This window comes from Rana temporaria, chromosome 2, assembly GCF_905171775.1.
Source record: "Rana temporaria chromosome 2, aRanTem1.1, whole genome shotgun sequence".
Taxonomy (NCBI): domain Eukaryota; kingdom Metazoa; phylum Chordata; class Amphibia; order Anura; family Ranidae; genus Rana; species Rana temporaria.
In genome coordinates this window covers 119857050-119876919 of record NC_053490.1, presented here as the reverse complement: position 1 = coordinate 119876919, position 19870 = coordinate 119857050, and the positions used below count along the sequence as shown (strand labels likewise).

At 44.4% G+C, this 19870-nt stretch overlaps 1 protein-coding gene across 1 annotated transcript in view; it reads left to right on the top strand.

The window, feature by feature from the left end:
- The window catches only part of MARCHF9 (membrane associated ring-CH-type finger 9), a 207032-nt gene that overhangs the window by 176777 nt on the left and 10385 nt on the right, over positions 1-19870 (top strand). Inside the window, exon 3 of the mRNA XM_040340865.1 lies at positions 840-995. Coding sequence (XP_040196799.1) covers positions 840-995 — 156 coding nt within the window. The remainder of the gene's footprint in view (positions 1-839; positions 996-19870) is intronic.

Sequence of the window (19870 nt, the reverse complement as noted above, 5' to 3'; positions counted from 1 at the left end):
CTTCTACCAATCCCTAAATATGTGTTTCGGCTTAGCTGGTTGGTTGAAGTTTGACTATTGTACATATCAATAAATGCTCTTTGTAGTTGTAAATCCTGACCTGAAATGTTTCATTATCTACATCATACAGTAGAAGTTACCAGAGGACATTACTGATATCTTTGCAATTAAGGAATAATACAAGCGGGAGGTATCAGTCTGTGCCTTTGACATATTTTTGTGTGTCTGCGTTTGCCATTGATCTGTTGCAAATCAATTACTGCGTCCCGTTTTTAGCACCTTGTTATCTAGCTGTCATTGCTGGCGGAAAGTACAGGTGGGCAGCTGACACGAGGTGCACCTCTATTATTTGGCATCACTTGCGTTTGCATTTAAACATTTCTCTATCTTTTGAGATTTTTGTGTTTGTGGGTGTTTTTTCATGTAGACAGCAGAATCCTTGTCTAACCCCTAGGTCACCAGAGATATAACAGTTTGGTGGGGTTTTTTTTTTCCCTATAAGACAGCCTTTCTGTTTTTTTTTTTTTTTTACTTCATTTTCGCATTCTACAGTAATAGAATAGAATATATAAAAAATCTGTGACAGGAGTGCGGGTGACCCCGGGTTAGTGGAGATGTTTGATGTTACTGAAATCATCTTACCAAAGAGTTGTAAGGAATTGCTGGAGATGAATAGGAAGTGGGGGGTTGAAGCCAGCATGGCTCCACTTCTGAGCTGCACAACGTCCATTCTGAGTAGCACAACAAATGTCTATGTATGAAGGACAGATAGCATATGACTTAACATTTCTATGTATCAGTGTGTTACAGAATTTTGATGTTTTTTCTTTCCCTTCTAGGGGGAACTATTGAGTCCATGTCGCTGTGATGGATCTGTGCGCTGCACACATCAACCTTGCCTAATACGATGGATTAGTGAGCGGGGATCCTGGAGCTGTGAGCTGTGTTATTTCAAATATCATGTCCTTGCTATCAGTACCAAGAACCCCCTCCAGGTAAGTGACTGCTTAGACTGCAATGAATTCTGTCTGTCTGCAAACTAAGAACATTTTCTGTCTCATGGCATGTTTCTACTGATTCATCTACAGCTAGCAAAGATCTAAATGTGCTTTGTATGTGGTTTATAGGACAAGGATCCTGACCGCTGCACGCCGATATACGAGCTATATATATGAGCTATGAGTAAGCATCTAACTATGATGTGAAATGGGCATAGCTGTACGTCCCTTTGAATTTGCCGCCCAGCGGGTGCGCGCGTGCCTCGGGAGTGTGCTCGCTGGTCCTGGGAACTCGATGTTTGTCGCGGCCTGCGATTGCGGTCAGGAGAGGCAGAACGGGGAGATGTCTATTAGCCAGATTCAGTTAGAGTTACGCCGGCGTATCAGTAGATACGCCGTCGTAACTCTGAATCTGTGCCGTTGTATATTTAAGCGTAATCTTAAAGCGGTGGTTCACCCTAAAAAACAAGTTTCTACCATGAAATCCAGCATACTAGCGTGAGCTACAGTATGCCTTTATTTATTTTTGCGCCGTACTCACAGTTTAATCTCGTAGTTAAGTTTCAGACTCCCTGCGGGGAATGGGCGTTCCTATGCAGAGGGGAACATGATTGACGACCGGCTATGGCGCGTCACGCTTCCCGAAAATAGCCGGAGTAGGACTCGGCTCTTCACGGCGCTATACGGCGCCTGCGCACAGACTAGGGGCTGACTGTGCAGGCGCCGTGAAGAGCCAAGTCCTATTTTGGCTATTTTCGGGAAGCGTGACGCGCCATAGCCGGCCGTCAATCATGTTCCCCTCTGCATAGGAACGCCTACTCCTCGCGGGGAGTCTGAAAATTAACTACGGGATTAAACTGTAAGTACGGCGCAAAAAAATAAAATAAAGGCATACTGTAGCTCGCGCTAGTATGCTGGATGGCATGGTAGAAATTTTTTTTTTTTTAGGGTGAACCCCCGCTTTAAATTGAAATATGCTTAAATGTTGCTAAGATACGACCGCCTGCACCGTCGTATCTTAGCTGACTATTTATGCTGGCCGCTAGGGCGTGTACGCTGATTTACGCCTAGAATGCGTAAATCAGCAAGATACGCCTATTCACGAATGTACGCTTGCCCGTCGCAGTAAAGACACGTCGTTTACGTAAGGTGTTTTCAGGCGTAAAGATAATCCACCAAAAAGATGGCGCAGCCAATGTTAAGTATGGACGTCAGAACCGCGTCGAATTTTTAAATTTTTACGTCGTTTGCGTAAGTTGTCCGTGAATGGGGCTGGCCGTAATTTACTTTCACGTCGAAACCAATGAGTCTTTGCGGCGTAATTTGGAGCATGCGCACGTTCAAAACGTCAATTACGTGGGCTCATGCCTTATTGACATAAAACACGCCCACCTCTTCCCAATTTGAATTAGGCGCGCTTACGCCGGCACATTTGCGCTACGCCGCGGTAACTTAGGACGCAAGTGCTTTGTGAATACAGCACTTGCCTCTCTAACTTACGCGGCGTAGCGTATATGAGATACGCTACGCCTGCCTAACGTTAGGCATGTCTACGTGAATCTGGCTATTTGTAAACAAGGCATTTCCCTGTTCTGCCTAGTGACAGGACAGTGATCTACTGTTCCCTGCCATCGGGAGCAGTGATCACTGTCGTTTCACTGGTAGCCCATCCCCCCCACAGATAGAACACATGCCTAGGACACACTTAATCGCCCCCTAGTGGTTAACCCCTTCCCTGCCAGTGTCATTTACACAGTAATTGGTGCATTTTTATAGCACTGATTGCTGTATAGATGACAATGGTTTCCAAAAATGTGTCCAATGTGTCCGCCATAATGTCGCAGTCACGATAAAAATCGCAGAATGTAGAGGAATACATATCGGCCTAAACTGAGGAAAAAAAAGGTTTTTATTTTTTATATATATTTTTTTGTGATATTTATTATAGCAAAAAGTAAAAAATATTGCTTTTTTTTCAAAATAGTCACTCTTCTTTTGTTTATAGCGCAAAAAATAAAAATCGCAGAGGTGATAAAATACCACCAAAAGAACGCTCTATTTGTGGGAAAAAAGTAGGTCTATTTTATTTGTGTGCAACGTTGCACAATTGTCAGTTAAAGCGACGCAGTGCCAAATCACAAAAAGTGCTCTGGTCAGGAAGGGGGTAAATTCTTCCGGGGCTGAAGTGGTTAATGTGACCTGATCACTTACAAATGTAAAGTCTCGGTAAGTCTTGCTTGAGTGTTCCTTTTGAGAAACAGCAGTACACATTTAGATTCCTGGTCCCCAACTTGCGGCCTGAAAGCTTACTGTGGGGCCCCCAGGGCTCAAGAGCAACATGTGTTATCCATACCTAGGCGCTTACTCAGGCCAGTGAAGAAAAACATTCCTTGAACTGGCTGTAAGTTAATAAATGGTCTGGGTTGTTTTTTCACTTTTCTGTATTATGTCTCTTTTCTCTTCCTTTGTTTTCCCACTGATCTTTTATAATGGATCTTGCTGATAGAAATATTAAACCGTCCGTATTTTTATGGACAGTTCGTAAAAACGGGCACTTTTTTCCCTGCTCGTAAATATCCGTGGTTGCTGGAATGTGCCAGTTAAAATAGCCAAGATCGGTTTGGCTTGGAACTGCGCATTGGAGATTGGAGACAGGGGGTGATTGGAGGCAGGGGGCGATGGTGGCTGCGGTGGCACCGCAGAGGGGGATGGAGGCAGGGGGAGATTGGAGGCAGGGGGTTATTGGAGGCAGGGGGTGATTGGAGGCAGGGGGTGTTGGTGGTACCGCAGAGGGGCATTGTGGCACCGCAGAGGGTGGGGGATGGAGACAGAGGTTGTTGGTGGCACCTCAGAGGGGGATGGAGGCAGGGGACGATGGAGGCAGGGGGTGATTGGAGGCAGGGGGCCTGGGGGAGGCAGGGGTAGATTGGAGGCAGGGGGAGATTGTGGCACCGCAGAGGGGGGTGAAGGCAGGGGGTGTTGGTGGCAGAGGGGGATGGAGGCAGGGGGTGATGTGACTAAATAATTTGCCCTTATATAGAAAATAACAAAAATATGTTTTTTTACCTTTAATATCTACCTTAAATCACATTGCTATTTGCCTAGCGTACTTGTTTGTAGCCTAAATACTGAAATTTGCACCTAAAAATTTAATTTAGTAACTTTTGTGAAATGTCAGTAAAAACGTGGCTGCGCCAGTAAATTTTGGGTGTGGTGCCAGTAAATTTCAATCTGGTAGGTTGGCAACACTGGAATGAACATGCTGTCCATTTTCATTCGATCTCCCCATGAAGAACAGCGGGGCTCTGACAGGTTTGTCCCTGCAGAGTGAACAGAGACGGACCTGTTATTCGATTGCTCAGCGGGGATCCATGGAGTGATCCCCCAATGAGCTAGCAGAGTCCATCCAGCGGATCTGCCCCATGTGAAAGAGGCCTAACAGTCTCATGTATCATGTATCCTGTCCCCAATTATTTCTATAGCATGTTCATAATCTCTGACCTACTCCTGTAAGATGTCGGTTGTCTCTGACCATCTCCTCTGACCATTTCCTGTTGATAATCTCTCACCATCTGCTATTGCATGTCCATACCTCCCAACTGTCCCGGATTCCTCGTGATTTTCCCACGATTTGAAGTAAGTCCCGCAGTCCCGCAGACTGGGCTGAATTCCCTGCGGAGTTCCAGCCCTCACACACAGCACCAATTGAGAATTCCTGATAGAAAATCTGTCCGGAAGCTCTGCTTCTCCCCCCCTCCTCAATGCAGTCACCGGTTGTTAGGACTGCCGGCGTCCTAGCAACTGATGACATAATTTGCAGGCCTCTCAGCTCTGCCCCATCTGCAGTTTCTGATCCTGCCTATTAGCGGCGCCTATGCCGACTCTCAGCGGCCCCAATCCAGTGTGCCTGCAGCCACGATTCCGACTCTCAACTGCCCTGATCCCGACTCTGCAGCTTGTGGAAGGTAAGCGGGAACCAGTGGGGGAGGGGGTGTGGGTTGCACCGGGTGACACTTTTTCAGTAGGTGCTAGCTCTGTGTCTTCCTCTCACTGCTGTCACTTCTAATACAGAAGCCCGGCTTTTGTATTTAGAAGTGACTCTGCAGTTCTCGGGGCAGTTCGGCTGCACTGAATCCTCCCCGCTTGGGTTTAACAGAGCTCCTGTCATGTGAGGGGGGAGGACCAATGACATTCCTGGCATCCATCCAGGTGCGCTGCTGCCGTTTTGACTCCAGCACAGCATCTTCCCTGCAGCTGTCCTATCCACATCCCGATTCCAGCAACCAACAGGTCAGTCCTGAATTGATGCCATTGTCTGCACAAACAGATCCCATCCTCCCCAGATCCTCCATATCATTGTCTGCTATCACCAGATAGCAGCTCAAACCAGTCTAGCTAGCTATTCCCCCCATGGTGAGTCCTCCATATCCCGGACAGCAATATGAAAAATGTATGCTTTGGGTGAATCAAGTACATGCTGTATATGAGTAAGAACTTGCATACAAAATTAAGCTCAAATATTTTAATTTTTGTTAAACTTTTTGTGTTCTTGATCAGCCTGGTGTTTGCTTGGTGGGGTTTGAAATTTGTGTTACTCTTTTTTTTTTTTAACACTAGATCCTTGCTTTTCCTTTTATGCATGCTGGTCGGTTTGGACTAACCTTGGCATGTTATGTTTGTTTGGATACCTGCCTTGCTGTGTGCTTGGACATCTGCTATATTGCAAGGATGGAAGTATTTTGTACTAGACGTCAGAAAGGATCTCTCAAATCTAAGTTGGCTCCAAGCTTCGCTCAACATTTTTAATTTCAAAGTGGCAAGCTTAACCTAGAAAAACTTGCTTACAGTAAACTACACAATCCTGTGGGAGTCCCTGTTTCCAGACTAATTTCCTATTTTCAGCTTCAGTAGCTCAGCTCACCCTGCTCCCCATCTCAGCAGAGATTGGGCCTCTTAGCTCAACCTGCTCCCCCTCTAAGCAGTGGCTCAGCTTGCCCTGCCCCCCCCCCCACCGCACAGCAGTGACCTGGGCCTCTTAGCTCAACCTGCTACCCCCCTCCTAACAATGACTCTGCAGCTCAGCTCACCCTGCTCTCCCTCCCAGCATTGACTTGGCCACCTAATGCAACCTCTCCCTCTCCCAGCAGTAACTCAGCTTCTTGGCTCAACCTGTTCCTCTTCTCAGCAGTCACTGGACTTTCTAGCTGAACCTGCTCCCTCTTTAAGCAGTGATCTGGCTTCTTGGCTTAACCTTCTTCGTGCCCCCCCCCCCCAACTCAGCTGTCACTCAGCCGCTTTGCTTTCCCTGTACATTGAACTTAGGGTGCATTACACCCCACTTAGATTGCATAGGATGGGCAGGCGGCCTGATTCCCTGTGTAGCAGATGCGAGCGACATCAGGGTGACCTCATCCATCTGCTGTGGAGGTGCCCAAAACTCCACAGATACTGGAGCGAGGTGCTGGGGACACTTAATCAAGTGTTCCGGACGACCGTCCCCTTGGACCCAATTCATTGCATATTAGGAGTTCTGGAAGGCGCTGTGCTGGAGGAGCTGACTAGAATAGCATTCTCTAGGGCATTGTTCCAGGCGTGTAAGCTTTATCTTGATGGGCTGGAAGTCGGTCTCCCCAGTAGCCTCCTGGATAACACATATGGGAAATTCCTTGCTTATGGAAAACTATATATACCAACATATGGGATGTCCTGGCAGATTCTAAAGAACCTGGGCACCATGGCTAAATACCCATGGACTGAGTCCCAGGGAACTGGTGATGTCAAGATTGTTGCAATGCCCTACGGGAGGGCAGTAATGGGCTACAGTTGAATAACTCTGATATGCTAATATGCTAATATGTTTATGTCAGGTGGATGTACCCTTTTAGGTTTGTAGATAGGATACTTATGATGGACGCTGGGAGGAATGTACATTGCGCATGTTAACGTATTCAATTATTCTGTCTGTGCATTGGAAATTGTTTGAACTTGTTTAATAAACACCTTTTTGATAAAAAAAAAGAAGCCGGTCCAGGCTGGGGAAACATCATGACCGTATGGTTGGTTTCCACCCAGATGTCTGAACCGGCACCTGGCTCAGCCTCCAAGCGAGCTGCTCCAGTGAGTGTGGGTGGGGGGTGCGATTGGGTAGAGCAGAGAGCCAGTGACTGACAATCATGGCTCTCTACTCACGGAGCACTGATATCTGAGTGATCAGAGGTCTTTGATCCCTCGGTTCCCAGTCTTAGTCCGCGTACACACGGTCCAAACCGATGACAATGGTCCGACGGACCGTTTTCACCGGTTCACAGCTGAAGTGGCCTGATGGTCTGATGTGCGTACACACCATCAGTTCAAAAAACCGATCGGGTCAGAGCGCGGTGACGTAAAACACACGACGTGCTGAAAAAAACGAAGTTCAATGCTTCCAAGCATGCGTCGACTTGATTCTGAGCATGCGCGGGTTTTGAACCGATGCTTTTGTGTACTAACCATCGGTTTGGACCTATCGGGCAATGGTCCATCGGTTCGATTTTAAAGCAAGTTCAAACATTTTTGACCGAAGGACAAAAGACCGATGGGCCATACACACGGTCGGTTTGGACCGATGAAACTGGACTTCAGGCCGTTTTCATCGGTTTGGACCGACCGTGTGTACGCGGCCTAACAGCCGCCAGGGGACAGATGCAGCATCGGACCAATGCTGCATTTACCTAGGTAACTATGATTTAAGAAAAAAACTAACCCAAGCGTCTCTTTTAAAAAGAAGATTATATTATTTTGCTTCCAGATCATAATACTGAAAGGGACAAGGACACAGCATTTCTGGTCAAATCAAACAAGAATTTTCTGTAGTTGATAAGATAAAATATTCTTAAGCTAAAAAAAATGAAAGCTTATGCAGCTACCATGTCTAGTGACTGTTAAGAGGCAATATATCATTTTATGTCCTTGGGTTTAATAATACTTTAATGTGAATAAAACAGTCAGCATCCTATGGTGGGCAGCAGATGAGATGATCTTGCTAGTAAATTCATAGGGTGCTTTTGTCTCATCTTGCACATTGTTATCATCTTAAAGATAGTAGGGCCAAGAGAGCAGTCAGGAAAGGATTGCTTCACAACTTACAGGGTTCAAAAGGCCATGAGCTACAGTGTGTATTGCTCATTCTACTGGTTATTTAAGCACACATTTCAGGTGTACAGCTGGAAGTTCTTTTGTTCTGTAGGTGAGTAGACGTACTGAAAGGGGGGAACATGGAGGAGACTTTAAAATATTTTTCTTCAGTTCCTCTAATAAGAATAGACACAAAAACCTCTGCAAAATGAAATTACTCAAACTTGAAGAGCAAATTTAAAGAACACCTAAATTCTTAAGGCTAACAGTACACAGTTCTATTGGTGGTCCGAAACATCGGCAAAAGTTCAGCCAAAATAATCCTACACTGTGAAGCTAAATAATCACAAAATTGAATCTCCAGCAGTTCCTGGTCACAAGCAGCCTAGACATTCCACTGGTAAAAGATGTAATCAGGATCCCTTTCCCCAATATTTCCAGCCCTAGATTGGCTCAATAGCTTGGGCGGGGACCTAATGACCGATATCTTTTAAAATGCATATGGAATGCTTTGCAGGACTAGAGCAGCCGAGAGCAGCCAAGCCGCCCGAGCCAATCCTTCACTAAGCGGCGATGCCCAGCTCGAGTCACTGTCAGGGGCAGGCAAACCTTAGAAATCCTTTGTTACTGGCCACTTCCTGTATATGGATTCATCAGGTAGTGTGCGGGAATTCTGTCACTTCCTCAATGCCGCATTGTCTCCTAGGAGCTTTTGTCATTGTTCCCAGGAGACATTGCAGAGGTCTGCCGGGGGTTATCACAGGACTTAGAGAGAACTTGCTTAAAGTTCCTTCTAAATCCCGTGATAACTCGCGGCAGACCTCCGCAATGTCTCCTGGGAACAATGACAAAAGCTCCCAGGAGACATTGCGGCATCGAGGAAGTGACGGAAACCCGCACACTACCCAATGAATCCATATACAGGAAGTGGCCAGTAACATAAAGGATTACTATGTTACAGTGGATCGAAAAAAAAAAACACATGTGGTTTAGTAATTATGCATATGAGCGTATCATTTCTTTTTTTTGGTGGGGAAGTGGATCTTGGGTGGGAGTTCCCACACTTTTTCCCCCAGGACTTGACCCCTGGTGCATTGAGTTACTACAGTAAAAAAGAAGAGTCACGGTCACTCAATTGAAGTTCAAAAATGAACCAAGGTTCATTTACATTCAGTCAGATACAGTAAACGTTTGGGGGCCACGCAGGGTCCCTTTCTCAAGTCAAGGCAATGACATCACTTCCTCCCTTGAGGAAGGGACCCTGCGAGGCCTAGAAATGTTGGCTGTATCTGACTGATGTGAATAAACTCATGTTAATTCTTACTACTAAGAAAACAGTTGGTTTGAAGACTTATGGATGTTTTACGTAGATACACCGAATCAACGTAAATGTGGATGTTCTCAGAAACTACATCCATATATGCACATTTTATCATAAGAAAGTTTAATATGAATTTTGTCAGAGAATTTGTCTTTTTTTTTTTCTTTTTTCTTTGGATAGATGCACCCTGCCATAGGTGCATAGGTACATGCACATGAAAATAGAGTAAACAAGAGAAATTGTAAGCAAAGAGAATATATTTGATCAGTTTTATTCTGCAAATATTCCATTACAAAATTAGGGTAGGCAGTCTCCGTCTATTTCCCTTCCCCCTCCCCATCCCCCTTTTCATACATTTATTTCTGCCGCCAGACCGATCCTTTTCTTATCGGTCAAGCCATTTTGAACTATATCTTGCCACATAAGGGATGGTACTGCACATAATTTCCATGTTTCTTAACAGCTGCTTTATTTCATCTTGTTTGTTTGCCTTTTATAAGATATTCAAGCGATGTCTTTCGCTTGACTATGAGTGATATGTGTTCGTAAACATGTGTCTTTGCTCTCCCGTTTGTCATGTTGAATTTCAATAAAATTATTATGGAACTAAATATTCCATTCCAAAAATTATTGTGATGATAACGTTGAAGCATCAAGTATTCAAAATAATAAATTTGCACACAATGTGCAGATTCTAGCTTTAAAACATGATTCCACTTTTTAGACAAAAACATGCTTTAAATCACAAAGGATCAAATACTGTAAATACATTATTTTAGGTGTTTTATTGCTACCAACGTGAAGCCTTATTTGCCATTAGAAAAACATTTTAACAACTATATAAGCAGGTTATTTTGTCAAATGCCTCGTACACACGACCAGTTTTCCCGTCTGGAAAACTGCCATGACAGCTTTTGGCCAGGAAAACTGGTTGTGTGTATGCTCCATGGCAGTTTTACCCTCGGCATTTACCGCCGAGAAAACCGGTCGCGTGTACGGGGCAAAAGAGTTATTGGCAAGGTAAAGTAAAGCTGAATTCCAGAAATCTAGCTTCTTTGTAAAAAGTGAAGGCACACTATGAGCTAAGTCCAAGGAGGTGCATTATATCTCTCTGACAGTTTTATTGCACTCCCTGTATTTCCAGGAGCTTGACACAGATGCGCAAACATTTGCGCAAATACCGTGTCTTAACAGGTCTAAACATCTTGAATATTAGATTTGGTGCAGCTGCTATGTCTGCCCATTTCTTCCTCCTGCCAAAACACAGAAACCTTTGTATTTTGTGAACTCATTCACAAAATACAAAGGCTTCTTTAAATGGGCAGGGGAGGGACAGGCATTGGTGTTCTGTTTGCCTCTCTCTCCTCTCTCACAGCCCGAGTGTCAGAAATGAATAATAGGTTTAAGTGCCGGTTTACACTACAGCGACTTGGGATCCGACTTGTCAGACCTCAAGTTGCCCCAAGTCGCTGGACATAAGAAATTCAATTGAAGTGAATGAGAGTGGTCTTCATGTACACTACTGAAGTTGCTCCGACTTCAGAAAAGGTTCCTGTACTACTTCAAGGCGACTTCTAGGTAACTTGTACCCATTGATTTCAATGGAAGTTGCCTCCAAGTCGGATCTCCATCTTAAAACTCACTTCCAGGCACAGGCCTGCCATTAGCCATGATTAAATGTAATACTTTTTGGCATGTCTACAACTATTGGTATTTATGCTATTGTAATGGTTCCATTAACTACCGGTACCTTCCCCACTTTTCTACCCAAACAATACCCAAAGAATTTTTATTAACTGTTTTATTAAAGTGGACCTGTCATATCATTTGATAGAACGTTAATAAAGCAGCCCGTGTACAAGCCTGAATGCACTGTACCGTTAATAACTCACATCATTCTTTTTCATTTCAATAGCATTATTCAATTTTCAGTAAGAATTCTGTTAAGAAAAACTGACAACAGAAATGTCTTTGTTAGAGATTTCCACAATAGTCATGTCAAGCTGAGATGGTCAAACACACTTTAAGGAACAATAGGTTATGTGAGGTAACAGAGGATAATAAGATGCAAGTCTGTCTTCTATATAAATCCGTTACCTCCTGCCATAAATGGCTTAATTCATTAAAGATTACTAATTCTTAAAGCGGAATTAAACCCATTGATTTAACGGTTTCAAAAACAGTTACACTGCAATAAGCCAAAAACGCGTTTTGCTATTAGGCACCATAAGGTGCAACTGCGGACTTAAAATGTCATGGGGTATGAATACTTTTTCAAGGCACTGTATGTAACAAATGCTGCATCAGTCAGAGAAGGAAGGTAACCTATTTGTACTATGTAAACATATAAAAAAAAAATGTGGCTATTCTTCAGTTTTAATATGTAAATATCAATACCGGGTTGTCGGATTTACATGCCCATCACATTACAGTGCTTAAAGCGGAGATTCACCCTAAAATTCTACTTTCTACCATGCCATTCAGCATACTAGCGTGAGCTACAGTATGCCTTTATTTTTATTTTTTTAGCTGTACTTACAGTTTAATCCGTTAGTTTAGTTTCAGACTCCCCTCGGGAGTAGGCGTTCCTATGAAGAGGGGAACATGATTGATGGCCGGCTATGGCGCGTCACGCTTCCTGAAAATAGCCGGAGTAGGACTCGGCTCTTCACGGCGCTATACGGCATCTGCGCACAGACTAGGAGCTGACCTGCGCAGGCGCTGTGAAGAGCCAAGTCCTATTTCGGCTATTTTCGGGAAGCGTGACGCGCCATAGCCGGCCGTCAATCATTGTTCCCCTCTTCATAGGAACGCCTACTCCCCGCGGGAGTCTGAAACTTAACGGATATTAAACTGTGAGTACAGCTAAAAAAATAAAATAAAGGCATACTGTAGCTCACGCTAGTATGCTGGATGGCATGGTAGACAAAAACAATTTTTTTTTTTAGGGTGAACCCCCGCTTTAAGCCTGACAATAGGTACATCAAGCACCAAGCACTTATGCAAGGTGGTAAAGGATCAGCGATTTAGGGAAAGGGGTGACTGAGGTCTCTTTTAGGACAAGACCTCTGCTTGTGCCCCATGCTATTCAGAATAGCAGTCTATATCTTTTTCCTGCACTGAGCATTCTCTATCGCCATACCCAGCTCTATTTACCCACTGACTACTTGGATATTGGAGAGGCTGCATAGACCTCAGTAGTGAAAGGGCCTGATCTGAAGTCGATGTTAACCACTTACCGACCGGCTAAAGCCGATATACGTCGGCAGAATAACACGGCTGCGCAAAGCAACGTACCTGTACGTCACTTTGAATTTGCGCGACCGTGCCCGCAGGACACGTGGACTCTATGTCCGCCGGGTGTCCACGATCGTGTCACGGAGCGGCAGAACGTGGAGATGTCTATGTAAACAAGGCATTTCCCTGTTCTGCCTAGTGACAGGACAGTGATCTACTGCTCCCTGTGATCTGGAGCAGTGATCACTTTCATGTCACTTGTAGCCCAGCCCCCCCCCCCCACAGTTAGAATCATTACCTAGGACACATTTAACCCCTTTCATTGCCCCTAGTGTCTAACTCCTTCCCTGCCAGTGTCATTTACACAGCAATCAGTGAGTTTTTATAGCACCGATTGACACTATTTTGGGACCATTGTCATTTATACAGCAAACGTGTCCGATGTGTCTGCCATAATATCACAGTCACAATAAAAATCGCAGATCGCCACCATTACTAATAAAAATAAATTTATAATAAAAATGCCATAAAACAGTCCCCTATTTTGTAGACGCTATAACTTTTGTGCAAACCAATCAATATACAGTTATTGAGATTTTTATTTTATTTTTACCAAAAATATGTTCTCGGCGCATCGAGGCCTACGGGTAACTGACTGCGTTTTGTACCATTTTGTACTTTTAAGAATTTTAATAAATAAATAAATAAGAATACATATCGGTCTAAACTGAGAAAGAAATACATTTTTTTATATATTTTTTTGGGGATAGATATTATAGCAAAAAGTAAAAAATATTGCTTTTTTTTCAAAATTGTCGTTATTTTTTTGTTTATAGCGCAAAAACAATAAAACCGCAGAGGTGATCAAATACCACCAAAAGAAAGCTCTATTTTGTAGGAAAAAAAGGACATCAATTTTGTTTGGGTGCAGCATCGCATGATTGCGCAATTGTCAGTTAAAGTGACGCAGTGCCGAATCGCCAAAAAAGGCCTGGTCATTGGGCAGCCTATTCTTCCGGGGCTGAAGTGGTTAATAAATGTCACCCAATGCAGGTTTTTCTTACAGGTATGCACACACATCTGCACTTTTGTTTTCTACAGATGTGCATGTCTATAAGCAATAATTAGCCTTGGCCTATCAACTATTCCCCCCTTCATCAAGTCACATAGTTACATAGTCAGGTTGAAAAAAGACACAAGTCCATTAAGTTCAACCATAAAAAAAATATCATACAATCCAATATACCCAATTCTATACTCACAGTTGATCCAGAGGAAGGCAAAACAAAAACAGCAAAGCATGATCCAATTTGCTACAGCAGGGGAAAAAAATCCTTCTTGATCCCCAGAGAGGAAATCAAATTTTCCCCGGATCAACTGTACCTATAAATGTTAGTACCCAGTTATATTATGTACATTTAGGAAAAAATCAAGACCTTTCTTAAAGCAATCTACTGAGCTGGTCAGAACCACCTCTGGAGGGAGTCTGTTCCACATTTTCACAGCTCTTAGGCCCCGTACACACGGTCGGTTTGGTCCAATGAGAATGAACCGAAGTTCATTTTCATCGGACCAAACCGACGGTGTGTAGAGGCTATCGGTCTGTTTTCCTTCGGTCCAAAATTTTAAAACATGCTTCAAAAACGAACCGATGGACCGCTGCCCCATCGGACCAAACCGATAGTACAGAAAAGCATCGGTTCAAAACCCGCGCATGCTCAGAATCAAGTCGACGCATGCTTGGAAGCATTGAACTTCCTTTTATTCAGTACGTCGTGTGTTTTACGTCACCGCGTTCTGACCCGATCGGATTTTGAACTGATGGTGTGTACACACATCAGGCCGTACGGCCACTTCAGAGGTGAACCGATGAAACGGTCCGTCGGACCATTTCTCATCGGTTTTGTCCGACCGTGTGTACGGGGCCTAACCGTGAAGAAACCTTTCCGTATTTGGAGATGAAATCTTTTTTTCCTCTAGACGTAAAGAGTGCCCCCTTGTCCTCAGTGTTGACCGTAAAGTGAATAACTCAACACCAAGTTCACTATATGCACCCCTTATATATTTGTACATGTTGATCATATCCCCCCTTATTCTCCTCTTTCAAGAGAGAATAAATTCAGTTCCTCTAATCTTTCCTCATAGCTGAGCTCCTCCATGCCTCGTATCAGTTTGGTTGCCTTCTCTGCACTTTCTCCAGTTCTCCGATATCCTTTTTGAGACTGGTGCCCAAAACTGAACTGCATATTCCAGATGAGGTCTTACTAATGATTTGTACATGGGGCAAAATTATATCTCTGTCTCTGGAGTCCATACCTCTCTTAATACAAGAAAGGACTTTGCTCGCTTTGGAAACCGCAGCTTGGAATTGTATGCCATTATTGAGCTTGTGATCTACCAAAACCCCCAGATCCTTCTCCACTACGGATCCCCCCAGTTGTACTCCCCCTAGTATGTATGATGCATGCATATTCTTAGCCCCCAAGTGCATAACTTTAGATTTATCAACATTAAACCTCATCTGCCACTTAGTCGCCCAATTAGACAGTGCATTGAGGTCGGCTCAATGTATCCACAACATATTCTAGTTATCCTTTCATTTTAAAAAGATTTGGTGACAATCATCTGTGAGGTCCTTTATTTCAGAACTAAAGGGTCTTTGCTGAGCAATATTCAATGTTTTCTCGGTTTAGAGCCGTATACAGAATGAAGAGTAACACCTTGCCATCTGTCTAAATTCACTTTTTATTGCTAGCCAGATGTAACTAGGAATTATGTTTTACTTGCTTTATGTTTTTCAAATTGGACCTTGTGAGCCTTGAGCTTTTAAATGGAATAGACATTCACAGACAGTGACTCAGCAACTGATTACATGGTGAGCACACTGACTGCACAATGTACACACAGAAATGCCGCAATTTTTGTCAGCCGACTCACTATTCTGGATCATCTAAAGTGAGATAATTCTGGGGCTTTTGCAAGCAGGGGTGTATGAGGAAAAGATGCTTCTTCAGGGTACCACTTATCTGTTATCACAATTTAATAGATTGTTATCCATTTTACAGTGTTAACCTTTTTTTTTATGACTGTATATGGTTTAGGCACATGTTCTGAGAAGCATCAGACTAATTCAAAGTAGAGACTCACAGCAGAATATTTCACATATACAATTTAATTATTACCATAATTAAATTAGAAATATAAATGGCCTTTTTTTTTTTTTGCAGTGGGCATACGCATTTTTATGTAGCAGAAAAATTACATTTGATATGTTCAAAATCAATTCTTCTTTTTTAAATAATGTATGTAGCAAGGTCTCTGGCCTTGTCCAGTCCAATGAGAACTTTCCAGGCCAAAGAAAGCTGACATCTTTCTGTATGTGGTGGGTTGTGAGGCATGGTGGGTGCAAGATGGACAAAGTTATTGGGCGCCAGACACTTCTTGCATGTAAAAGAGGTTTTTATTTCTCTTAACAGTCCTTTTTGTATTTTTGGGGGAAAGAGGGTTAGGGCCAGGACACCCTTAGATAGTTTAAAATTTAATTGTCAGACTCTGAGACTTCAATAAGAGAACAGCCATGCAGGGAAATGCCCCAGCAAGAAGCCACATCTGCATGTGCAGGATTGCTGTCTCCTATGGCAACAGTCTTTAACAGTTCCTAACTCAAAGGTAGTAGTCCTTTCAGCTCCACTACAACTGCTTCTTGTAGTTCTTCAACACTGAGCTCCTCTCAAGCCTCGTACACACGACCGAACATGTCCGCTGAAACTGGTCCGCGGACCAGTTTCCGCGGACATGTCCGACCGTGTGTACGGCCTAGCGGACCGGTTTCCTGGCTAGTGCACAGGTTTCCAGCGGACAAAAGTTTCTTAGCATGCTAAGAAACTTGTCCACTGGAAAGCTGTCCGTCGGACATGTCCGATGGTTAGTACGACTCATTGGACATGTCCGCTGGTTATGACGTAATAACCAGCGCCGAAATCCCGCGCATGCGTCAAATTGATTCGACGCATGCGTGGAAGCATTGAACTTCCGTGTCAGAGAACGTCGGTGTCTTCTACATCACCGCGTTCTCTGTCCGCGGGGATTTTGGTCTGATGGTGTGTACACACATCAGACCAAAACCTCCCAGCAGACTTGTCCGATGAAAACGGTCCGCGGACCGTTTTCATCGGACATGTCTGGTCGTGTGTACAAGGCCTCAGAGAAAGGGAGTCACCGCTCAAGGCAGAAGATTTGAATGATGAACCTCTTCACCGGATCTGAAGCCACAGGTAGTCATAGCTATGACTAAGCACTAAGTAATAGTGTGAAACGCGTCAGCTGGTATCCTGTCTGTTGTGGTATGTATTTTGTGATCCTGTTTTATTAATGAAGGCAACATTTTCTAAATGCGGCTGTCCAGACATTCCCTCTCATTCACTGAGCTCCTCTTACTAGACCCTCTGATTCACTGACTCTGAATCCCTTGAGCTCCTCCAAGGTTTGCATTGGTATCTCCCTCAAGTGTCACCCAAGCTTCCCTGCTGGGTCCCTAGCTTGGCACTCCAGATATCTCTCAAGCTTCACTGCTGCTAACCGGCAAGGTCCCTGGCTTGACTCACAAGGCTGCTCTGCAAGCGTCTCCTCCACGGGTTAGGTCCCTGACTTGATCACCGCCTGAAGTTTCCTGATTCTCCACAGCGCCCTCTCGGTGAGAATATGGTTCCGGTACTTGCTTCAGTTACTCACTGTGGTCCCTGGTAAAGGTGGTTGGTCCCTTTGTGACGACAGCTTCCCTTCTACCTTCGACCACTGACAGGTTCTCCGGCCGGCAGTACTGCCAATTTTGGTTGGACTGCAAGCCGCAATCCCAACCATGCGCTGCCCTCTTACTTCTGGATAGGCCGTCACACAGCCTGGCAGCTGAATAAACCCCCGGGATTGGCCCAATCTCTGGCCTAGCAGCCTGGGGTGTATAACACCACGTCCACCCAGACAGCCGTCCAGGTGGCACAGAACATAGATCACCTGACCTCACCGAATATATAGGTTCCCCAAGCAGGAAAGGGGATTCAAGAAAATCCCTGCCCATTGGCTGAGTAACCCCATATACTCATAACCTTACATTGGGTTTCCCTTCTCATAGTTAGTACCCGGCCACCTAGTGGTAGAAGAGAAATATGCAACTTGAGTAGAAATCAATAGATCTCTATCAATCGACCAAGATAACTACTCCTGGCAAAAAAATTATGAGGAGCTCCCTGACTAAACCCCAGGGTGCTACATGTAAATTAATATAGAACATTTCAGACATTTCTGCTGCCTTTGATACAGTTGATCACCCCTTCCTCATCAAAACACTCCATTCCCTTAGATGGGCGTCCACTCAATAGGGCAGGGGGGGGGGGCAATTGACCCCACTGGAAAATCAAGAAGGTGTTGAAGAGTGAAGAGCGCCGTCGTGACAGGCAGGTTAGAACAAGGAGAGAGAGGCGAGCTGCTGGCCGTGGCATTGCAGGGGGGGGGGCGGGGGTGGTCTGGTAAGGGGTGACACCACTGCACCTGACCAACCAACCCCTTCTCTCGCGGCCGCGGGCTGTCTGAGCGGTCCGGGCTGGATGCCACACAGGCACAGCGAGTAGAGTGAAGCTGCCTCCCCCTCCAGTGTTTATGTGTACACAGGGGGAGGGAACATGCTGTGCCGCGCTGATGGCTGATCTGAGGTACTGAATGGGATGGGGGAGGGAGGGTGTGTCTGTGCTGAAAGGGGGGGTTTGTGCTGAAGGGGGGTCCATCTGTGCTGAAGGGGGGTCTGTGCTTAAAGGGGGTCCATCTGTGCTGAAGCGGGGTCTGTGCTGAAGGGGGAGGTCCATGTGTTCTGAAGGGAGGGGTCTGTGCAGAATGGGGGGTCCGTGCTGAAGGGGGGTCCATCTGTGCTGAAGGGGGGTCTGTACATTCTCTAGGTTATATTTATATGGGCATGGAGTGAAGCTGAATTATCTCAAGAGCTATTTTATACTGCCAGCTGGCCGCGTTATCGGTAAAGCGCTTTACCATCGTTTTAGCTGCGCTATTCATTCGCTAGTGGGGCATTTTTAACCCCCGCTAGCGTTTGAAGAAAGGGTTAAATGCGACTGTGCATCGCCGCTGCCGAATCGCCCCACTCCTGAAAAAATTTCAGAGGACGCCCATGCTCCCTTAGCATTTGTGACTTTGCCCTTTGCTGGTTCTCCTTTTACCTATCTTACAGAACTTTCGGTGTCAGTTACAACACTGTCTCCTCCTCTTTTCTTCCTCTTTCTGTAGAGGTCCCCCAAGTTTTTCTCATTGGACCCTATATTTTCTTTATATGCTCCTCCTCCCTGGTTCAGCTGATCGGCTTTCAATACCATTTTTATGCTGGTGAAACCCACATCTCTCTACTTTGCTCATCCCACTAGTCTCTGTGTGAATTACTAATGTACTGATATATCAGTATGGATGTCACACCACTTCCACACTTCCTCAAGCTTTCCCAAACTGAGCTCATAATTTTTCCAACTCCCTCTTCCTCTCATGCCCCTCCCCCTAATTTTTCCGACTCCCCCTTACTCCCAATTGTATCATGTGTTTTTTCTGATATTGATATTCTGTCTTTATCATTTTACCACTTCAGCCCCGGAATATTTGGCTGCTCAATGACCAGGCCATTTTTACTATACTTTACTATACGGCACTACATCACTTTAACTGACAATTGCGCGGTCCTGTGACGCTGTACCCAAACAAAACGTCCATTTACGTCCATTTTTCCCACAAATAGAGCCGTCTTTTGGTGGTATTTAATCATCTATGTGTTTTTTTTTTTGTTTTTTTTGTGCTATAAACAAAACAATAGCGACAATTGTGAAAAAAAAACAATATTTTGTACTTTTTGCTATAATAAATATCCCATTTTTTTTTCTCAGTTTAGACCGATATGTATTCTTCTTCATATTTTTGGTAATAAAAATCGCAATAAGCGTATATTGATTGGTTTGCACAAATGTTATAGCATCTACAAAATAAGGGATAGATTTATGGCATTTTTATTATTATAAATGTTTTTACTAGACATGGCAGCGATCTGCAATTTTTATCAGGACTGCAACATTATGGTGGATACATTGGACACTTTTGACATATTTGTGGGACCATTGGCATTAAAACAGCGATTAGCGCTATGAAAATGCACTGATTA